Below are 21,924 nucleotides of genomic sequence, written 5' to 3'. Positions count from 1 at the left end.
CCTTTATCTCTGTAAACCAGCCAATTGCTGTGATCTGTACCCACCCACGGATTCTAGGAGTTGGCTCTACCCTAGGTGTGCTAATTCAGTTACCCTTAGAAAAAGATGCCTGCTTCTTTTAATGTCTGAACTTTAAAGCATCAGTCATACCCCTCCTTCTTCTGAGAGAAACTTTGAGTACCACATATATGAGTATATATGGGGGATTCTTTAGACAAATTATTTCAAAGACCTATATTAGGAAACTACTCATTTACTCTCTTTAGATTGTGCTAAATATTCCTCTATCAAGATATTACAATTCACTATTAGCAGGATTTCATCTACAATCAAAAAGCACAATAAGAGCTAAACACTTTGAAAACATTATTATTGTCATAATCATTATTATTTGGGGGAGGTCACTGACTACTTCCAAGTTTGGATCACATTATGCATTCTGATCTACATAATCCTAAATAGGTAGTTTCCTAATCATGTAAGAATTCGTACATCCACATTTTCTTCTTAACAAATAAAATTAAACAATTTTACTTATCTCTTTGCATATATCTAGTACAGTCAAGCCAAAATCTCATCCTCACACCCACAATGGTAACTGTTTCCATCTTATGTATATGGAATTATTTTTTTATTCAGACCAAAAAATTATCAGAACATAGTAAAACTTTATTTTGTGTAGAGATGTTGTAATATGCAAATTTTACCTTTGAGGTCTAAGCTGTTATCTTCTTAAATGCAGGATAGCCATCCTGGTCAAATGTGACAGTCTAGATGACAACCACAAGTCCATGTCTTTTGTTTTGGACTAGTTTATGAGCTATTAAAATGATGAAGTTTTATGATAATACTGATATACCACAGAAGATTATAAAATGATACATGAATTAAATTTATGTAGAACTTTTTAAAATTTGAATATGGGTAATTTGGCACTGAGTAGCATTGATTCAGACACCTCCAGATTTTGTGTGGTTCTCAAGTGATAAGGGAAAGGTTATCCTTTGGATACAAAAGAAGCATTGTAATAGTCCACTTCAGGTTTCAGTCACGAATTAATAATTCTCAATTCAGACCAAAACATAATTAACACTGCTATGTTTGAAACCTGAAAATTAATCATCCTGGATGCATATTTTAAATCCCAGCTGCTTATGTACAAAATGTCTGAGGCTCACAGCACACAGCATAGATTGACTGACAAAAAAAAATGGCTCCCAGATTTCACACTGGCCATCCTTCAAGTACAAATTTACAAACTGCCAAATTAGAGTAGCTCGATGCTGCTCATCACTACTTGGATAACTAATTAAACTACAGGTGGTATGAAATGACAAAAAGTAGCACTATGTGAAAGGCAAATAGAAGATTCCCTATGTTTCAAACTTCTCACCAACTTTAAAAAACACAAAATCTGAACTGGAAGGTAACTTAGATAATATACATTCCAGAATCTTCATTAAAGGAGATGATCAAATTGGGAGTCCCAGAGTATGAATGCCTCACGAAAGTTCATGCAAATCTTCCCTGGGATTTAAGTACTCTGAATACTAAGTTTTTCCACTGCAGAGGGCAATCTTGCACGTTAAACTCTCTAAGGTTTCTAAAGGCGAAATACCCTCAAATGTGGAGGAAATTTCCTAGATAATTAAAACTCCAAACAGTTAATGTGATAAAGTAAAATCTCAAACATGGATAAATAAAGATAAGCTTTGCAGCAATATGATATAATGCTAACAAAGACATGTGCCATAGGAGAAAAGGAAAGAGAGATGATAGATAGTCATAAATACATAAATAGATAAAGAGATAGACCGACAGACAGATGAGCATTATGTTTCCAAAACAAAAACTGCCGTTTTTTCTTTTTGTTTTTCCACCTGTGCTAGGGATTCAACCCAGGGCCTCAAGCATGCTAAGCAAACACTATGCCACTGAGCCACATGCCCAGGCCCTAAACCACATTTTTAAAACCAGTAGTCTGTGCTTCTAAATTGTGAAAAACAAATACACATCTCATCCCTGTTTAATGTTAATCTTCTTCTCATGCTCTTCGACCCTACTCTGTTCTTAGTTACTCTCCTTATATCAAAGAAGACATTTGGCATTTGTTTTTTAGGGATTGGCTAGCTTCACTTAGCATAATCTGCTCTAATGCCATCCATTTCCCTGTAAATTCTATGATTTTGTCATTTTTTAATGCAGAGTAATACTCCATTGTGTATAAATGCCACATTTTTTTATCCATTCATCCATTGAAGGGCATCTAGGTTGGTTCCACAGTCTAGCTATTGTGAATTGTGCTGCTATGAACATCGATGTAGCAGTGTCCCTGTAGCATGCTCTTTTTAGGTCTTTAGGGAATAGACCAAGAAGGGGAATAGCTGGGTCAAATGGTGGCTCCATTCCCAGCTTTCCAAGAAATCTCCATACTGCTTTCCAAATTGGCTGCACCAATTTGCAGTCCCACCAGCAATGTACAAGTGTACCCTTTTCCCCACATCATTAAACAGGGATGAGAGGTGGGAGGGAAAGGGAGAGAGAAGGGAAATTGCATGGAAATGGAAGGAGACCCTCAGAGTTATACAAAAGTACATACAAGAGGAAGTGAGGGGAAGGGGAAAATAATATAAGGGGGACAAACGAATGTCAGTAGAGGGGGCAGAGAGAGAAGAGGGGAGGGGAGGGGAGGGGGGATAGTAGAGGATAGGAAAGGCAGCAGAATACAACAGACACTAGTATGGCAATATGTAAATCATTGGATGTGTAACTGATGTGATTCTGCAATCTGTATATGGGGTAAAAATGGGAGCTCATAACCCACTTGAATCAAATTGTGAAATATGATATATCAAGAACTATGTAATGTTAAAAAATTAAAAAAAAAAACCAAATACACAAACAAGACAATTGCAATTAAGATTTTTAAATTTCTTTACATTTCTGAATCAACATCAATTTATTTGCCCATTATTACCAGGTGTGAAAAATCCTGAGCCCTGTACAGGTGCACAGTGGATCAAGGGACCTGCATCTAGAAGGACCTTCTTGCTGTGTCATTTCATGGAGAATGAAGGAAGGGGAGAGAAAAGTAAAAGAGAGGAGAGGCAAAGGAGGGGAGACGGAACTCATCCTTTTATCCTGAACCCATTCCTGCTATAAAATAATTAATTCTAATCACCTTTTCAAGGTTCCACCACTAACACTAATGCCTTAAAGATTAAACTCCAACATATGAACTCCAGGAGACACATTCAAACCGTAACTTATATACACAACCCTATAAATATCATAAAAACTGAATGTGAAATATGATATGTCCAAAAATAGAAGGAGACTTTCCTTAGTGGAATGCAACATCAGAACACCGCCAGCTCCCCCTGCTCAGCCCCAGAAGTAATTTCTAGGTTTCCAATACTTCTATCTATAAAATACTGAAGCCCAACAGCCTTAAGAAGCTGTATTTTGTTCCCCAAATTAATCTGTTTGGCTGGGGATGCAGCCCACTTGGCTGGTATGCACCAGGACCTGTTTCAATCTCTGGCATCCCAGAAAAAAAGAAAAAGAAAGGAGTGAAGGAAAGGAGGAAGAAAAAGAAGGAGGAAGAAAAAGAAGGAGGAAGGGGGAGATGTCAATAAAGTCCCATCCCTCCAGTCAAACATATCTGGAAAATGTTGAATTCTTTACCTTTCTAATGAAGATTTACAAAATCGTTAGCATATTAAAGGTCCTGACAATTCCTAAAGCAAGGAAAATAATTTTATCTCTTTAACATGATTTCCAATATTATTAGAGCAGAAACACTTTGATTAAGGAGCACACACTAACCTTCTATAGAACAGTTCTCTTAAACAACCATTATTTTAACATGTACCACAAGAAATGGCATTCTCACAAGGAACTTTGGTGCCCAAGGCCAAAACAAAGAAAGGATTCAGAAATGAAAACTCATTCAAAGGCACATTCAAATAAGCCCTCATACCAGTGAATTTTCTGTACAATATTCAACAGCATAAAAAGGAATTAGTACAATCAGTTCGCTCTTCCAACATTTATCTCCAACCTTTTTCTAACATGTATACTGTTTTGGAAAGGCAAAGCATTCTGCAGACCCTACATCAATGGTGAGAAAGTGTGCTTAGAGAGAACATAGCTCTGGGATCCTTGCAATAGCTCAAAACCTTAGAGGTCCATCATTTTGGATAACAGAGATGAAACTGTTTTCCATAATTCAGATGCTTTTGTGTGACAAGTTCACAGAGATCCTCATGTTTCAAGTTACGATTAATTTTACAGGTTAAACACACACCCAAATAATGAAATCTCTGCAATACAATAGCTTTATGGCAAGGGTAAATTGTTTCACAAACTCATTTAACATATATTTACTCAGAAAATCCTCTAGTCTACTTTTGACCTGACAAAGGAGCTTGTATCTTAGATGGATATTCAGAATCAGCATGACTGGCAAACAATTAATAATATTACAAGAAATTACCCAAATTGTTGTTTCTTTTACAATCTTTGGTCTGGATAGATTGATATTCATACACACACACACACACACACACACACACACATACACACACAATGAAATAGTGGGTGACCTAGAAAACTTGTTCCTTATATCCATTTAAATTACCAATCATAAAGACTTTTTAAAATTAAATTTTAAAGGAACATTTTTGTGGTATTCAAATAATTAACAAATATTTTCTATATAGGTATCAAACACAATCGGGGCTATGTAACTTTAAATCAGCCTATTTTTTATCCTTTACAACTAATATGAAATAAAATAAGGCAAATGGTTTTCAGATCATGAATCAAAGCATGTAGATTTTTCAAAGTTCTTACATAAAAGGAATTATCTTATTGTACAACTGGGATAAAATATGATGATGTAATCAATAGAATCTGCATCCTCTTTCAAACTGAATAAAGCACAAATTAGGGCATTTAAAGAGATGTGATGTTTTCATGTCTTAATGTTATTTTTACTCACCCTGAATAAGAATGTTAACATCATATATGCTCAGATTTTAATTGTTTTAAATGCTCCCATGTGATACTTAAATTCACTGGAAAGTACAAAGAGTAAAGGCTAGGGAAATACCTCAATCATAAAGTGTTTGCCTGCCACACATGAGGCTCAGTCCCCAGTACCACACAAAAAAAAAAAAGACAGAGAAAAACAGTATTTAATACTTACGATGGATTCTATTTAATATGGTCTCCTGAAAACCAAGATATAAGGGAAATCTCTGTCCCCAAGACAAACAGATCACAGGCTAACTCTGTCCTGGATGATAGCACAGAACAAATCACCAACACATAAGATCTATCATATTCCTATTTTTCCAAATTTTGCAGTTAGAGAATATTCTTATATTCATATAGAATATTCTTATATGGCTAGGATAAATGGCCCAGAAATAAAACACTGTAAAACTAGCAAATAATTGAAAAATACCATAGCTCCACTGTATTGCTTATGGGACAATGGAAAGGAAACACAGAACCCAGTGAACTCGTATGAAAAGAGCAATAAGAACTTCCCTATAATATAGAAAGGCTCAACCCACATATGTTTTTCAAGTAAACACAAAATTCTGAATTTAAAAAAAAAGTACCAGTGGTTGATGTTTAGAATATCCACACCAACCCTTACATCAGCAAAATTTTATAGGACCACTGCAATATTTTACTCTTTTTCCTGCTTTAAAATCAGAATAAAACTCCCCAGTGAAGAAGGAAACAGCTACTGAATATTATAGAGTTAAAGGTATGATAGTGGGTACAATTATTCAAATTCTGTTTGAATTAAGTCTCCTGAAGTAAAATTGATTACATCATATTTAGAGTGTAAGACTCTTCTCAGTCTTTAGTCCAAATTCTTAGTTGTGAAAATATTTCACTGTAAATTTATATATCTATTCAGGCATTTATGTTTATTCATTTACTCTTCATTCATATTCTTTCTCGACAAAAATCTAATAGGTACCTATCAATGAGAGGCATTATGTGAGTACTGCTCATAGACACAGCCCTGCCTCTTACATCTTTTGGTCTAATGAGGAAAGAAATGGAAAGATTGAGCAAATACATCCACCCAAATAATTTACAACTGCAATAAATGTTATAAGGAAAGAATAAGGTTCATGGGGAAGTACAAAAGAGGGATCTAATTTAGGTAGTATGAAAATCATAGAACAAGATAAAATCCCTTGAAACCCTGAGAGAGCATCTCTGTCATCTGCTAGCAAGATGATGTGATGAAAATATCACATCTGTGCCACTTAGTGAGAGTGAGAATATCTGCTCTATTCCTGAGCCTCTTTTCTCATCTGAAAAAATGGAGATGTGGTTAATACCTGTATTGCCTACTTAACCAGATGGATCATCAGGCTTGATAATCAAATATGACATAATACCTGCAGCATGTTAAAAATTACTAAACAGTGTGCAAAACGTCCAGTTACCACCTCACTAAGTTACACTTTGATGCGTATTATAAAATAATTTAAAAGATTTCAAATGCTTGGTTGGCTTCATTTATTTACTCAAAATGTTTGGTACTCTTCAAAATGCAAAAATCAGTATGCACTCTAAGACACAGAGCCACACTTTTAATAAAAGTGTTCCCTTCCCTGTGGAAGGAGAGCTATATCACAGATAACAGGCTAGAAAATCAAGTATTGAATCCATCTTGCTGTATGAATATCATGAGGTCTACTGTCCTAAATTTGAGCCTTTAATTCCAAGATCGACAACCAGCAGTATTCTACACTTGCCATCTTAACCTTTGCATTTCTTTGGTTTCTATAACACACATTTAATGAAAAGAACACAACTCTCTTTATTATCATCTATGCCATTTTTCATTTAAATAAGCACCAAATTTATAAGCTGCCTTCCTTTGTCAAGTAGCCCAAGAAGCACAATTATTTTTCTAACTCCTTTTATTTACCATCATCTAAGGAAATATAAACAATGTATTTTTGTCTAAACAACATTGGAGTTGAAAGACCAAACATTGGAGTTGAAAGCAGAAGTTGGTCCTAATTTCTCAAATGAAACTGAATCTGCTATCAGATTTAACTGTTCTTTAACTACATGTAAATAAGCAGATTTGCACCATCAATTCAAAGTAAAAACTTCCTGAGTGTCTTCTATGTGCAACACATAAGAATCCTGAGCTGAGCCCCACACAGGCTCAAGAAAGAGGGCATCTGCAACGGGGCAATAAAGTGTAAGATTCATTTTTTTAAGAGATGTAACAACATAAGCTTTACAACCTCCCTTAGGGGAAATACAAAAAGCATTTGCTTTGGGCTCTCTATACCATTTTTTCTAATATTAAACACAAACCTCTCTTCATAAAGAGCATATTATGTAAGGTATTGTTGTCATCCATCTCTAAAGTTCATTATATGCTTTCTTATCAGTGCCCCAGCATTGATGTATGATCATAACTTATGCATGAAACATACTGCCAGTGAAAAGTAATGTCCTCAATAAACAACTTTACCTCCCAAATGCAGCAACCTGGAACCAAACACCACACACACACTATGGACCTTATCCCAGGAGCACCTTCCATGTAAGCAGTTTTCCAACCCCCAACTGGGTCAGCAAAATGTTCTTCCTTTCTGCTGAGTCATCCCCCAGCTTGCTTTATAATAAAAGCATAAGCACATTTCCTTCTTTTAAATTGCTAATAACAATTCATATGCAAACTCTGAAAATGTTCATACCTCTATGGAAGAAATCAGTGAAGGAAGACTTTCTAAAGTGGGATCCTGTTGTTGTCTTTACTGTGATTTTCTCTGTAGCGCTAATCCCTTTGTGGTAGGGCTTTAGTATCTGCACACATGCCATGAGTGATTGGGAGCCTGCAGAGGAATTACTGATGATCAAGTTACCTGCCTAAGGCTAAACATTGCCATAGACTTGGAAATAGAACCCATAGCTCTAGTCCTAGACTATTTTCTTAAGTACACCACCTGGTGCTGACATTCAGCACCTCCTGCCTGAGAACCTGGGTAGGTGCTGGACAGGCTGGGCTCTCATTCGCGCATTCACTAATGGCAAAGAAACCTCTAGATTTTGAACTGGGAAAGGAGAGGTTCATTCATGTAAATTTAGTAAAAAAAAAAAAAATGCCTAAAAGATGAATTCTCCAAATCTCTGATCCTAGCTTACTGTAGTCAAGAACCTCTCTCTGAGTTTTCCTCCCTTCAGAAAAGGACAAAGACATAAAATGACAGCATAAATGCATACACCGGCCCAGGTGTATACGATTTTGTACATGAGTAGATTATATCCATTCAACAATGATGTACTCCAAAGTTATTTTCAAAAAGTAACATTTCAAAAATGTGCTAAAACTATGCTCTTATGTGCCACTTTTTTCACACCTGACATGAAAATATGGATTTTATGAGAAGAATATGCAACAAGTGAAAAATGAATTAAATAGAACTAGCATAATGGATGAATACAGCTCATAATAACTAAACATACACATTAGTTGTTGCTTAAAGGAATGCTAATTTTAAAAAATGGATGGCAATTTATAATTTATGTGCATGAAATCAGGAAAAAATAATCCTGTAGTTACATTTTCATTAGAATTGAGTAAATTTTAATGGAGTAATTAAATATAAGTAATAACAAAGTGCTAGTTAAATCATAGAAATTAGAATTAATATTACTAGAGTTTAAATCTAGTTTTATGTCCCCAATGCTTTATAGTTAATGAAGCAAAAAGTAAGTACATGTAGCTTCTGCTCTGAATTAACAAATCAATGATTCATTCTAATAAATAACAAAGAACTCATTTTAAAATATCATGTTTAAGTTTTTCTGGTTTTTTTTCAATATTTCCTTATGTATCCTGTATTTTTCAATAATCTTCATACACTGGTTCATCTTTCCATCTGTATACCCAACATGTGTTTCTTATACACTAGGACTACTGCTAAGCACCAAAATTACAACAGGAATATACAGTAATTTTCAGGAGACAATGTACTTTCACATACACAATTTCACTTAAAATCTATGGACTAAATCTCAATAATTATGTAACCATGCATAATTTTAAAAGATTAACAGAAATTTTCAAATAGGCACTCACTAAGAGAAACAAGATAGGTTATGTAAAACAAAATGGTTTTTGATCACTGTTAGGTCAGCTAATTAAAAAGAAGAGCATGAAAAGGAGAATTGTAAGATTTAGAAAAACATGGAAATGTGAAATACGTCCACTATCCACAAAACAAGCTATGGCAAAACCAATGCTGTATACTAAAATATTCAAATCCATTCTTATGTTGTTTTTACAAAACACCAAAATGAATGATGAGATATACATGCATATATATAATTTACCTCTCTATTTGTTATTTAAGATGAGAGGCATCATCTGTGGGCACTACTAGAAAGAATGCATATTATAGTTATTTAAAGAAAAAAGCAGCACTATTACTATGGTGCAAAATTTGTTGTCCTTCTTTGCAATCACCCCCCAAAATCTCAAGAACAAGCTTACGCATATTTCTCCTATTTGAAATACATATGCTTTTCAGTTTCTTTATTTGAAACCTTTGACTTTTTAAAAATTTCACTATAAAGGATTCTCAAAAATTTATTTATGGGGTTTGGAGATGTCACTCAATGGTACAGCACTTGCCTCGAAGGCAGGAGGCCCTCGATTTGATCCCCAATATCACTTCCATGATCATTTATCCATAGTTTTTTTAAATTTTGCCATTGTTACTCCTCTGTCTAAATTTACATGTTGGCCAAAACATTCATCTTAAAAAGCACATCCAAAATTTTATCAATCACTGCTTAAGAACGTTTACCATTTGTATTCTTCTTATTTTCCAAAAATTATCATCTGAATTCTTTTGCATCATGGAGAAAGGCTCAGGTGTACATAGGTCTGTCGTATTTTCCCCATTGCTTCTCTTAATTATCCCATTCAGAGTTTGATCCTGCCCATTCATCCATCTATATCTTTACTGTTTTCTTTCCTCCTCCTATGACAGTCTCAGAATGCTATTCATCTCCCTCATCCAATTTAAATATACTTTGTTTCACAAAAGATTTCAACATCAAAATAACTTCTCCCAAGACTTCTCTCCTCCAAGTTCTCTCTCTCTCTCTCTCTCTCTCTCTCTCTCTCTCTCTCTCTCTCCTGCTACTTTCATCTGTTCTTCTAATAGAATGGGATTTCTCATCTCCTACTATCCTACTTTTGTTACAAAACCCTTAAAGGAAAATCATATCTTATTTAGTGACCATTTCTTTATCCATAACTTATAACAATTTTTGTAATGACTAGTGTAATTATAAAACCTAATAAAACAATTTGTTTTCAAAGGACTGTGATTGAGTGGTAGTTCTAATCTTACACTCAAATATTCTGTCCTTTCCCTATAAAATGTGACTCCCAAAGTAACACTCAACAATTGCTACCTTTGAAGTTCCTGTAATAATAGGTTAAATAACAGCCATTATCAGACACAAATATATTAAGGAAAATCAGAATTTTCTACAGCTTGGTATTGATTAATCTGCTTCTTGGAGGAAGAACACATTTCAAATGGCTTTCAGTCACATCTTTCCAAAAGCCTACAGTATCCAATCCCATTAATCCTCAATTTTTGTCTACAATTATTTTATGTTTACAGAGACAGAAAAAAGAATACTACCATGAGAATGCAAGAGAAAAAAATGAATGCAAGAATACCACAGCTATGCTATGCATTGGGATTGCTATAGGATATATACTTAAAGACTATTCAATATCATGGCCTGTATGTTGAATTTGTCTTTAAATTATTGAGCCCATAGAAAATAGGAACACATTGATTCATGGAACATAAATTAAGGCAAAAATAATAAAGTTTTTAAATGTACCAACTATCAGCACAATACCAGAGCAAATGGATAGCTAAGTTTAAAAGTAACACAGAATGTGTAATGGTCTGCAATAATATATTCCCGCTATTCTTCTGGTTGTTTTAATATTGTATAGGGTTCTTAAAGAGTCACTCAATACGTTTTCTCTTCCATCACATTCAATATAATAATTTTTGATAGAAAAATCCACTAAATATCCATTAACTATTGTGTTAAATTTTCTTCTCTAGAGAATTTGATGTCCCCAATTAAGAAAACCAGTTTTGAGAGACTGAATCTTAAATATAAAAAATTTGTTCCCTTAAGATAATAAAGCATGTCTTTTGAACAGAATTATTTTCATAAAATTATCAATGAGTGAAATATTCATAATGTTAAATTTTAATGAAAGTTAGCAACATTCTTTCCATGTGTTTTGCTAATACTCATACTGCCTTCATATATAAATGTCCTAAGTGGTATACTTTACAAAACAAACTTTTTTTTTTCTTTTTTTTCAGTGCTGGAGATGGAACTCAGGACCTTGTTCATACTAGGCAAGTGCTCTGCCACGGAGCTACATCCCAAGCCCCTCACACTATTTTTTTTCAAATTCAGATTAAAAGTGAAAATGTGATGAAAATATTTTAATGTAGTCAAAAACTTCATCCTGTGAAATCCTCAGTTGTATACATTTTAAAATACATTTCATTAAAGTCCATATAAAATAACACCTTTAGTTTATTTTAATGCATTCATATTTTTATAACTTATTGCACTATTTCTCAAAATACTGTGCATGAAATACCAGCTTCAAAATAATCTGAAGCACCAGTTTTAAATGCTGGGACCTGAAAACTCCACTTTGGCCCAGCTAGATCATAATCCCTTGGAGTGAGAAACAGTGAGCATGCATTTAAAAACAAGTATGCCCCCAAGTGATATTGACGTACATCAGAGTTGAGAAACCTATGCCTCATATTCTCTAAAACCATGCCTCATATTCTCAGTGTTGTATGTTCAAAAGAAAAGTTGTCAATGGTTTCTTCCAATATTTTTCTCCAAATGCTTATTCTTAGGATTTCTAAAGTTCCACTCAGCACAAAAATCAAACCTGTTTTCAAATCTCATTTCAGCTCAAGTAACAAATGAAAGGGGTCATTTGTCTCATCATTCCCTGGTGCCCTAAAAAGCTTTGTGGGCAAATGTCTCTGACACTCTCTGCACCTCAGAATACTGACCTCTGCTTTCCACAGGTCAGAATAATGAATCCTGCCAGCATTCACATAAGCCCTAAGTGACACACAGAACACTAGTCTTGGACTCTCCTGGCAAAGCTGCCCCTTTCTAGAGAAGGCCTGCAGCTCGGGCCCTCTCCTTCTCTGGGTAGGCAGGGCTCCGTCAGCACCCTGGACAGCGACCCGCAGAGCTGAAGGCAGGTTCTCAGGGTTCAGAAGCCTGCCTAACTTAGGAAAGAAGCTGAGACCGATGAACTGACCTGAGTCACACCTAGTATACACAAGCCACCCCTCCACACACCTCCCCTCCTCCTCTCAAGCTACCAGTATTTCTTTCCAAATGACAACAAAGGAAACCTTAAGTACCTCTTACCTAGAATATACGAGCCACCCCCACATCTCGCCTCACTCCCCGGTTCCCCAGCGCCTGTTGCTAAGGAGGCTAGACGGCACTAGGCAAGCCTAGCGACCAGGTGACAGCCCGCTGGAGGAGCTCTGAGCACGAGGGCGGCCGTGAGAGCAGGGCTCTAGGCCAGCCCGGGACCCCTTCTGCAGGCAGGGTGCGCCCTCCGCAAAGCTCCAACGCCTGCAACACCCCCATACACACTCAGCATGTGGAGAGAGCCGGGTTAGCAAAAGGCCCGCGCCCAGGAGCGCGGCTCCCTTCCCGGGCCCAGGAAACTCCGCCGGGTTCCGGAGGCCTCTGGCCCAGCACTGTGGACGCCAGCGGGCCCAGACAGCAGGATAGGAGCTCTGAGACAGCCTTGGGAAGGGCAGGCACTCACCATGTTGACTTCAGAAACCATGTCGATGCTGGCGATGTCGATGTTCATCCCCACGCAGACTGGGGGACCTGCGGGAAGCGCACCACACGGTGATCAGCCAGGCTCCGGCAAGGGGTGCGGGCGGCTCTGAGAATGGGGGACTATCCCGGGAGGGGGCGCAGATGAAATACAACCCACCCCCCCATTCCGCTGCAGCTTAGCGGATGCGGCCCCCGCCTCTCTCTTCTACCCAGGCCGCCAACGCGGTGGGTTGCGCTTCCCGCAACGGCAGCGCGCATCCCACTTACCCCCAAAGTCGGGTCTTAGGCGAATGTCATAGCCTTTCAACAGCTTGTCCACCGTCTCCTTCACAAAGGACATGTTCCCGGGATCGTTCACGCTGGGGGGGGGGGGGGGAAGGAGGGAGGCACAGAAAGCAGGGTCAGGCGGTGGCTCACTCGCCAGCGCTCGGGGCGCACACCGTGCGCCCTGCCCGCCGCCCGGCCCGCTTCCCGTCAACCCACCCGCGACCCTACCTCTGGGCGCAGCAAACCACAGCCACCAGCACTGGGGCCGAGAAGATGCCGAAAAGCCTTCCTCCCGCAAAGCCCCACATCCCTCCGCCGCGCCCCGGCACGGGGGAGGGGGCGCCCCGCCGCCGTCGCGACCCGCAGCCGGGGCTGCTCCTGCTGCTGCCGCCGCCGCCGCCGCCGCGCTGGCCGGGAGCGGAGGAGGGCGGAGGGGGAAGGGGAGTAGAGGAGGGGGAGGAGCGGGCGCGGGGAGGGGAGGAGCAGCGGGCGCGGGAGCGGAGGGAGGGGGAGGAGGCAGGACGAGTCGGAGGCGGAGCTGGCCTCGCCAAGCTCCTGGCCCTCCCCCGCGCTCACTGCTGCCCGGCGGCCCCGACCCTAGGCGCCCTCTCCCACCTCAGCAGCCGCCACGCAGGACTCGGAGCGCAGAGACTATAGGGTGTAGCGGCCGGCCCGGCGGGACACTGCGGGCGGAAGCCGCGGCTGCGTGGCGCCAGGCGGGGCCGGGAATCGGCCACCGAGCCAGCTCCTCTGGGCTCCTTGCGGCAGGGCGAGGGAGGGGACCCGCAGCTACCGCCGCGCGAGCAGCGGCAGCTAGGGAAACGCTACCCGCATCCTTCAAACCCCATTCCGAGCCTCTCAACCCGACCCCCAGCCAGTTTCAGTACAGCCCGGAGCCGGTGGGTGCCATACTGCGCCTCCGGCTGCGGATCTACGCGATACTGCGTCCGGGGGGAGGCTGCGGAACCCCGGGAAGCCCCCCGCCTCACCTGCGGGGCTCAGAGCCTTGGGTCGCCAAGGTCCAGGAAAGCCAAATTGGCAGCAGGAGGGCCAGGAGCCCAGAGCACATGGCGCTGCTCCTGTGGCCTAACCTGGGTGGGATCCGCTCTTCCCTACAGTCATCCAGCATTCAAACGACGACGTGGGGATCCCCGCCCCTACCCCCACCCCCGGGCTTTCCCGCCTGACCCATCTTCCAGCCCCTTGCATGGCGGCCCGATTATTTATTTATAAAATATTACCATGTTAAAAAAAAAAAATTGGTTCCTTAACTATCCTTTCAACCTCACCCCTGAACAATTCACGAGATCCCTGAGTTCTTCCTGCTCACATAAATGCAATTAAATGAATGGTAAAGAGAATGTTGAATATTCATCTTTTATATCAGTAAACTGGAATCCAAATCAGACTTGGAGACTCTGGACTCTTACGTCAGGAATGGGAAGATAATGTGCCTTTTCTGCAGCAGCCAGGAGCTGTCCGTGGTTCTTAATATAAGACCAGAATCCTCCTTTTCCCTATTACAGGCCTCCATCCTTTAACTCTCATTAAAAACAAAAACAAGACAAAACAAACAAACAAACAAAAAAACCCTCTGGTACAGTGGCCAAGAAACAAACTGGTGTACACCAGTTTCCAACCTTCCCCATGTATCACCACTGTGTGCCTAAGGGGTGCTCACCCATGGCCACGGGTTGTTTATTTTTCTTTAGTGATGATTCTCAATACAGTTTCCCTGTACCCCAGACTACTAATATTGAGGAAGATGATTACTCAATCCATCTGTGGTCAGCCAACAAAACCCACAGATCAAGCTCAATGTTGGATTCTATAGACTTCTTCAGGCCATTCCAGGACTTAATGAACAGTTAATAATACATAACTATAGACAAATGTTTTCTGTAATGTTTTTCCTATCATGGTGACTTTATATAGGTAAATATCTAAATCTAAACCTTCATTCTCAAGTTGGGATGTTTCTGTTCATTAATTTTAAATATCTTTGCCTTTTCTAAAAATTAGCATTTTTATTTTTGGAATGGCAAATGCGGCTGCAGTACCTGAAAGATTTTGGAGATAAATATAGCTCCATAATTATTTTCTGGAAAAGTCTATTCACAACTGCTTCATATTCTGTGTCCTTTTAAGTGCAATGAAATCATCTGCAAAATGATAACACTGCTATCACACACACACACACACACACACATGATTTAATCTATTTCTCTTGTTTGCACACACTTCTTCTATAGAAGCACCCTGCTGGGGATCATAACTATCAAAGGTAAACAATGCAAATAAGGTGTTTGAATAAAACCCAATAACAGAAAGAATTGTCCCCATCATTGCTGATTTATATGCTCTAAGACTTGCAAAAACACACTACAAGTGTCATTATTATCCAGCTGTGCACTACCTTGGATGGTATTGGCTTGGATCTCTGTGTCTCTCTCCTTCTCTCTGGTTCTTGACTTTATATTTCACCCCTGTTGCTGCCTCAGCACCCAGTTCTGCAGGAGCTCTGATCAGTTTTAAATGGAAACAAGCCTTCATGGCTCATCTCATGTCCCTATTGCTTGCCATCATTTCCCACCTTCTACCCTCTTAACGTATAAAGAGATCTGTCGCGACCCCTTGCCCGCAAGGAAGACGCAACTCAGGAATCTTCTTTCAGCAGTTTATTCAGGCCCTTGATATTTCTTCTTCTCTCCCTCGGATGCCCCTCCCAGCCTTAATAAAGCATCTCAAGCCCCAATGCGAAGCTGCCACGTGGAGCTTTCTCATAGGGTGGTGAAAAACCATGCGCCAACTCTCCCAAATAAGGAGTTGTTTGTCACAGACCACAGCGGAGCCAGCGCCATCTTGTAATGGCGACCATAGTCTGCAGAAACGGCAGAAGCGGCTCACCATAGAGATCTACGATGGCACAGGACCTGTTCAGTACCTATATATGTATAATCTAAAATTCCAAGCAAGTTAGAACCTCATAGTGTGGACCTTTGTCTGATAGAAGATAGGAGTCAGTGGATAAATGCTTCCCCTTTATTGTCTCCTAAGAAGTGTCCTGAGAGACAGTAGTTGTTGGTCTCTCAAATTTGATCTTGTGAGATAGATCCACCAGTTGGGCTTCATACTCAGCATTGGCCTGCTTTATGACACATTTTTCACTGTTCCCTCTTTCCATTCCTCCATCCCTTTTATCTTCACTCCTGTTTTCATTAGTAAAGCACACCACTTACATTTTGTCTTAAGATGTGTCTTTTAGGGAACCCAGGCTAACTTAAGAGTCAACTGGCAAGTCACGAAAATATCACTTATTTTTAAATAAGAAAGCAAAAGAGAAAAAAGAACCTGTTAGTGTACACAGGTATGATCCAGATGCATGGGGCTCTAAGGCCTTCACATTGTGGCACACACTTCCGCAGTACACTCATTGCCTGAATTGTGCATACACCCACAATAAAGGCCAGATGTGCAAGTCCTCAGCACCCGCTTCAGGGTCAGCTCCCTGCACATAAACAGTTATCTGGGAGGTTACTGAGCACTGAACACCAAGCACCCACATTCTTCTGCTCTCTTACCAGGGTTACTGAAGAATATTTCCATACCTTAATGAGGTGGTGATTTTGTATTAGCCAATTCAGCCAGAAACTTAATCAAATTCTTATTATCATTTATTTTTCACTGAAAGAAAAAAGACTCTAGGTGCCCAAAAGTAGTAAATATTCATGGTAAAAGAAAAGAAAGTAAATGCCATTTTGTTTGTAATAAAATGATATTAAACCAGCTACAAGAATCATTTTGAGCTTCTATGCCTTTGATGTATTTTGCTCCTCAAAGAGCTCATGAGTTATCTTGGTCCTCATTGTAGCAGAGTTGGGAGATCATAGAACTTTTAAGAGGTAGGGACTAATGGGAAGTATTTAGGTTATTAATGCATCAATCTCATAAGGAATTAATATAGTTCTCATGGGACCTGGTTTGCTTTCTGGAAAGAGTTGTTACTAAAGAGTAGCCTAAGGGGCTGGGGATAGAGCTCAGTGGTAGAACACTTGCCCGGCATGTGCAACATGCAACACCCTGGGTTTCACCCCAGCACCAACACCGCCCCCCCCAAAAAAAAGGAAAGAGAGAAAAGAGGAAAGAGAAGAGAAAGAAAAGAGTGAGCCTGCCACCTCCCCTCATTCTGGCTTTCTATTTGTCAATATGATTTCTTCTCTCACACATGTCCCCACCATTGCAATGCTATCCACCACAGGCCTTTATAAGATCTGTGCAAGTGACAGTGCCATGCCCTTGAAACTCAAAAACTGTGAACTAAATAAGCCTCTTTTCTTTATAAAATATTCATTCTTGGGTGTTTTGTAATAGTAACAAAACAAATTAGCACATCGTCTCTTAAGATGGAAGAAAGAAGCACAGTTAACACATAATCAACTTTACCTAGGCTATGCTTGTGAGTTTTTGGATGACCCAAATGCCTTGAACCAAACTTTTTAAGTTGTCATATTTGCCTCTTAATTATATAGAGTTAACCTTTTTTTATCAATAGTATGAAAGTTTTTAACTATATATTTTGAAGCTCTTTTAAAAATTATTCAAGTTAGGCATTGTGGCACAACCCAATATGTTGGCTACACCAGAAGATCAGACAGGGGAACCTCAAGGTTAAAACTAATCTGGCAACTTAATGAAATTCCGTCTCAAAATAAAATAAAAGGGTAGAGTGCTTGCCTGAGTGAGGTCATGGGCTCAATTCCCAGTACTGAAAAAAAAAGTCCTATCAACTTGAGGTAAGGTGTATTGAAAAATATTACACGTAGTTAGATAAGTCTTCACAAATGCATTAAGTGGTGAGCATTTTTATCATCTCCAAAGTTCTCATGTAAACTTTAACCTGCAAGCCACTTCCAGTTCTTCATAAGCTCTCTCATTATAGATTTTAAGTCTCTCCTTGGACTAAATATTCTTTATAAGTAGAATTATGAAGTATTTGCAATATTATGCCTGATTTTATTAATTTAGTGTGTTTCTAAGATTTACCTATGTTGCTACAGCTCCATAGTTTGTTCTTTTTTATTGCTGAATAGTATTCCACATATGACAATTTCACAACTTGTTTATTTATTTGTCTGTTGATGGAACTTTCAAGTCTTAATGATTATTAATAGAGTTATATACAGGTCATTGTAATGACATACAGTTTTATTCCTCTTGGATTAATACCTAGGAATAGAGTGAATCACATAGTTAAGTGCATGTTTAGCTTTATAAGGAACTGCCAAAATATTTCAAAGAAATGGAAGGACTTTACATTTTGCCAACAATGCACAAAGAATTGTCTAAGTCATACCTTCTCAATCACCCTAATAAGTGACAGGCCATTGTATGTATAATGTACTTTTCACTAAAGGCAAGTAAGTACCTAAACACGCACATTTCATCTGCATATTGGTCATTCATATCTTCTCTTTTAAAAAACAGATTTTCCGTATGTTTTAATTGCATTCTCTATCTTTTTTTATAGAACTAGAAGAATTCTTAGTATATTCTGAATACAAGTCCTTTGTCAGATATATATGATATGAACATTTTCTCTCAGGCTGTGGCCTCCCTGTTCCATTTTTAAATAGTGTATTTCAAAGAAAATAAGAATTTAATTTAGATGAAGTTTAATTTATCATTCTTTTTATTTTATGATTTAGATTATTGGTATTCTACCTTTTAAAATTTTGTCTAATCAAAAGTTAAGATAGTCTTTATGTTTTATTTTAAAAGCCAGCATTTATATTTAGATCTGTGATATGTTGTAGAATTCTTTTTTAATCATATGACAATGGTCAAGGTTCTCTTCTTCCGTGTGGATATCCGATTGTTTCCACATAACTTGTTGGAAACATTATTCTTTACCCCTGTGTTAGTCAGCTTTTCCATCACTGTCACTGAAATATCTGAAAAGAACAACATAGATAAGGGAAAGTTTATTGTGGCTTATGGTATTTAGTCCATGGTTGCTGACCCCATTGCTCAGGGCTCAAGGTGAGGAAGAACAGTGTGACAGAAGGGCCTGCAGGAGGAAATCTACCCAGCTGATGGAGGCCAGGAAGCAGAGAAAGTCAAGGGAATGGACCCCAGGAAAGATGAACCCTTCAGGGCATACCGCTGCCTACATCTTCCAGCCATGTCTCATCTGCCTACAATTACCAACCTAGGATTCAAGCTAGGACAGGCTAACTAGGTTAAAACTCTTACAATTCAATTGTTTCACATTCAAAATATCTGCATTAATACAGGGGACATTATTATTTGGGGAACATCCCATATCCAAACCATAATACCCGCACTGAGTCACCCTTATATTTTTATTAATAATTCATTGATTTTATATGTGCAGGTGAATTTTTACTCTATTTTATTTATACGGTTCCATTAGATATATATGTATGTCCTCACACCAATCCATACAATTTTAATTAATGAGGTTGTAAATATTGAAATTACATAGCATAGCTCATCCAATTGTGCTCTTATTCTTTAAAATTGTTTTGTCTTTTTAATGTCTTTATGGTTTTGATATACATTTTAGAATAGTCTTTTCAATTTCTATGAACAAGAATAATGGGATTTATATTACATAAATTACATTAATTTGGAGACAAGTGATGATATTGAGCCTTCCAATTTATGAAGTCTATATCTCTTTATTCACTTATATCATCTATAATTTTTTAGAAATATTTTATTGTTTTCTGTGTTATGATTTAGATATGAAGTGTCACCCAAAAGCTCATGTGTGAGACAATGCATAAACACTCAGAGATGAAATGATCAGATTATGAGACTTGTAACCTAATAAGTGTGTTAATCCACTGATACGGATTAACTGTATGGTAACTTTAGGCAGATAGGGTGTGGCTGAAGGAGGTAGGTCAATTTTTGTACCTTTGGTGTTTATATTTTGTTCCTGGTGAACAGAGCTCTCTCTGCTTCTCAGTGGCCATGTTTGGAGTGTTTTCCTCTCCCATGCCCTTCTGTCATGATGTTCTGCCTTACCTGGGTTCCAGAGCTATGGTGTTGGCTAATGATAAACTGAATCTCTGAAACTGTGAGCCAAAATATTTTGTTCTTGTCAGGTGTTTCGTTGTTGTTGTTTTGTCACAGTGATAAAAAGATGACTAAAACAAAAATTGGTAACAGAAGTGTAGCTGTTGTTATAAACAACTTGGCCTAGAAAAATGTTAGAATGCTGTAAGTGGATCTTAGTGGGTGATTTCAGTAGGAGATCAGAAGACCAGGTTGCTTATAGGATTGTATAAAATAAAGACGGGACATGTGAGGTTTTGGAGGAGAAGGGGGACTCTATTGGAAATTCGTCTAGAGGCCATTTATGTTACATTCTGGCAAAAAAAGGTTGTCTACCTTTTGCAGGTGTGCTGAAACTTTCCATGAGACTGAATTTAAAGCTGATGTACTAATTAACTAGTGGAAGAAATTTCTTTTCTTTTTTTTTTATTGGTTGTTCAAAACATTACAAAGTTCATGACTCAATTGGGTTATGAACTCCCATTTTTACACCAAATACAAATTGCAGAATCACATCGGTTACACACTCACATTTTTACATAATGGCATATTAGTGACTGTCATATTCTGCTGCCTTTCCTATCCCCTACTATCCCCCCTCCCCTCCCCTCCCATCTTCGCTCTCTACCTCATCTGCTGTTGTTCAATTCTCTCCCTTGTTCCCCCCCCTTTCCCCTCACAACCTCTTATGTGTAATTTTGTGTAACATTGAGGGTCTCCTACCATTTCCATATGCTTTCCCTTCTCTCTCCTTTTCTCTCCCCTCACTCGTCTTTGTTTAATGTTAATCTTTTCCTCATGCTCTTCCTCCCTGTTCTGTTCTTAGTTGCTCTCTTTATATCAAAGAAGACATTTGGCATTTGTTTTTTAAGGATTGGCTAGCTTCGCTTAGCATAATCTGCTCTAATGCCATCCATTTTCCTGCAAATTCTATGATTTTGTCATTTTTTAGTGCTGCGTAATACTCCATTGTTTATAGATGCCACATTTTTTTTATCCATTCATCTATTGAAGGGCATCTAGGTTGGTTCCACTGTCTAGCTATTGTGAATTGTGCCGCTATGATCATTGATGTGGCAGTATCCTTATAATACGCTCTTTTAAGATCCTCAGGGAATAGTCCAAGAAGGGCGATAGCTGGGTCAAATGGTGGATCCATTCCCAGCTTTCCCAGGAATCTCCATACTGCTTTCCAAATTGGCCTCACCAATTTGCAGACCCACCACCAGTGTACAAGTGTACCCTTTTCCCCACATCCTCGCCAGCACTTATTGTTGTTTGACTTCATAATGGCTGCCAATCTTACTGGAGTGAGATGGTATCTTAGGGTGGTTTTGATTTGCATTTCTCCGACTGCTAGAGATGGTGAGCATTTTTTCATATACTTGTTGATTGATTGTATGTCCTCCTCTGTGAAGTGTCTGTTCAGGTCCTTGGCCCATTTGTTGATTGGGTTATTTGTTATCTTATTGTTTAATTTTTTGAGTTCTTTGTATATTCTGGATATTAGGGCTCTATCAGAAGTGTGAGGAGTAAAAATTTGTTCCCAGGATGTAGGCTCTCTATTTACCTCTCTTATTGTTTCTCTTGCTGAGAAAAAACTTTTTAGTTTAAGTA

The 21,924-nt window shown here is 38.8% G+C and overlaps 1 protein-coding gene across 2 annotated transcripts in view; it reads right to left on the bottom strand.

Moving 5' to 3' along the window:
- Gabrb3 (gamma-aminobutyric acid type A receptor subunit beta3) overlaps positions 1 to 14,362 on the bottom strand; it is a 227,062-nt gene extending 212,700 nt beyond the window's left edge. Inside the window, exons 1-3 of one of the 2 annotated variants that reach the window (XM_058574066.1) lie at positions 14,214 to 14,362; positions 13,225 to 13,316; positions 12,938 to 13,005 (exon numbers count right to left, since the gene is read on the bottom strand). In XM_058574066.1, the coding sequence (XP_058430049.1) occupies positions 12,938 to 13,005; positions 13,225 to 13,316; positions 14,214 to 14,353 (300 nt within the window). In that variant the 5' untranslated portion in view covers positions 14,354 to 14,362. Of the gene's footprint in view, positions 1 to 12,937; positions 13,006 to 13,224; positions 13,317 to 13,452; positions 13,592 to 14,213 lie in introns of those variants that run through there. The other variant, XM_058574067.1, reaches the window with a different exon arrangement.
- Positions 14,363 to 21,924: the final 7,562 nt, after the last annotated feature.

This window comes from Marmota monax, unplaced genomic scaffold (genome assembly GCF_021218885.2).
Source record: "Marmota monax isolate L192 unplaced genomic scaffold, Marmota_monax_Labrador192_F-V1.1 WCK01_AAM20220418_F8-fsc00179, whole genome shotgun sequence".
Lineage (NCBI taxonomy): Eukaryota > Metazoa > Chordata > Mammalia > Rodentia > Sciuridae > Marmota > Marmota monax.
The sequence above is the reverse complement of the archived record's forward strand: the minus strand, read 5'-3'. Positions and strand labels throughout refer to the sequence as shown.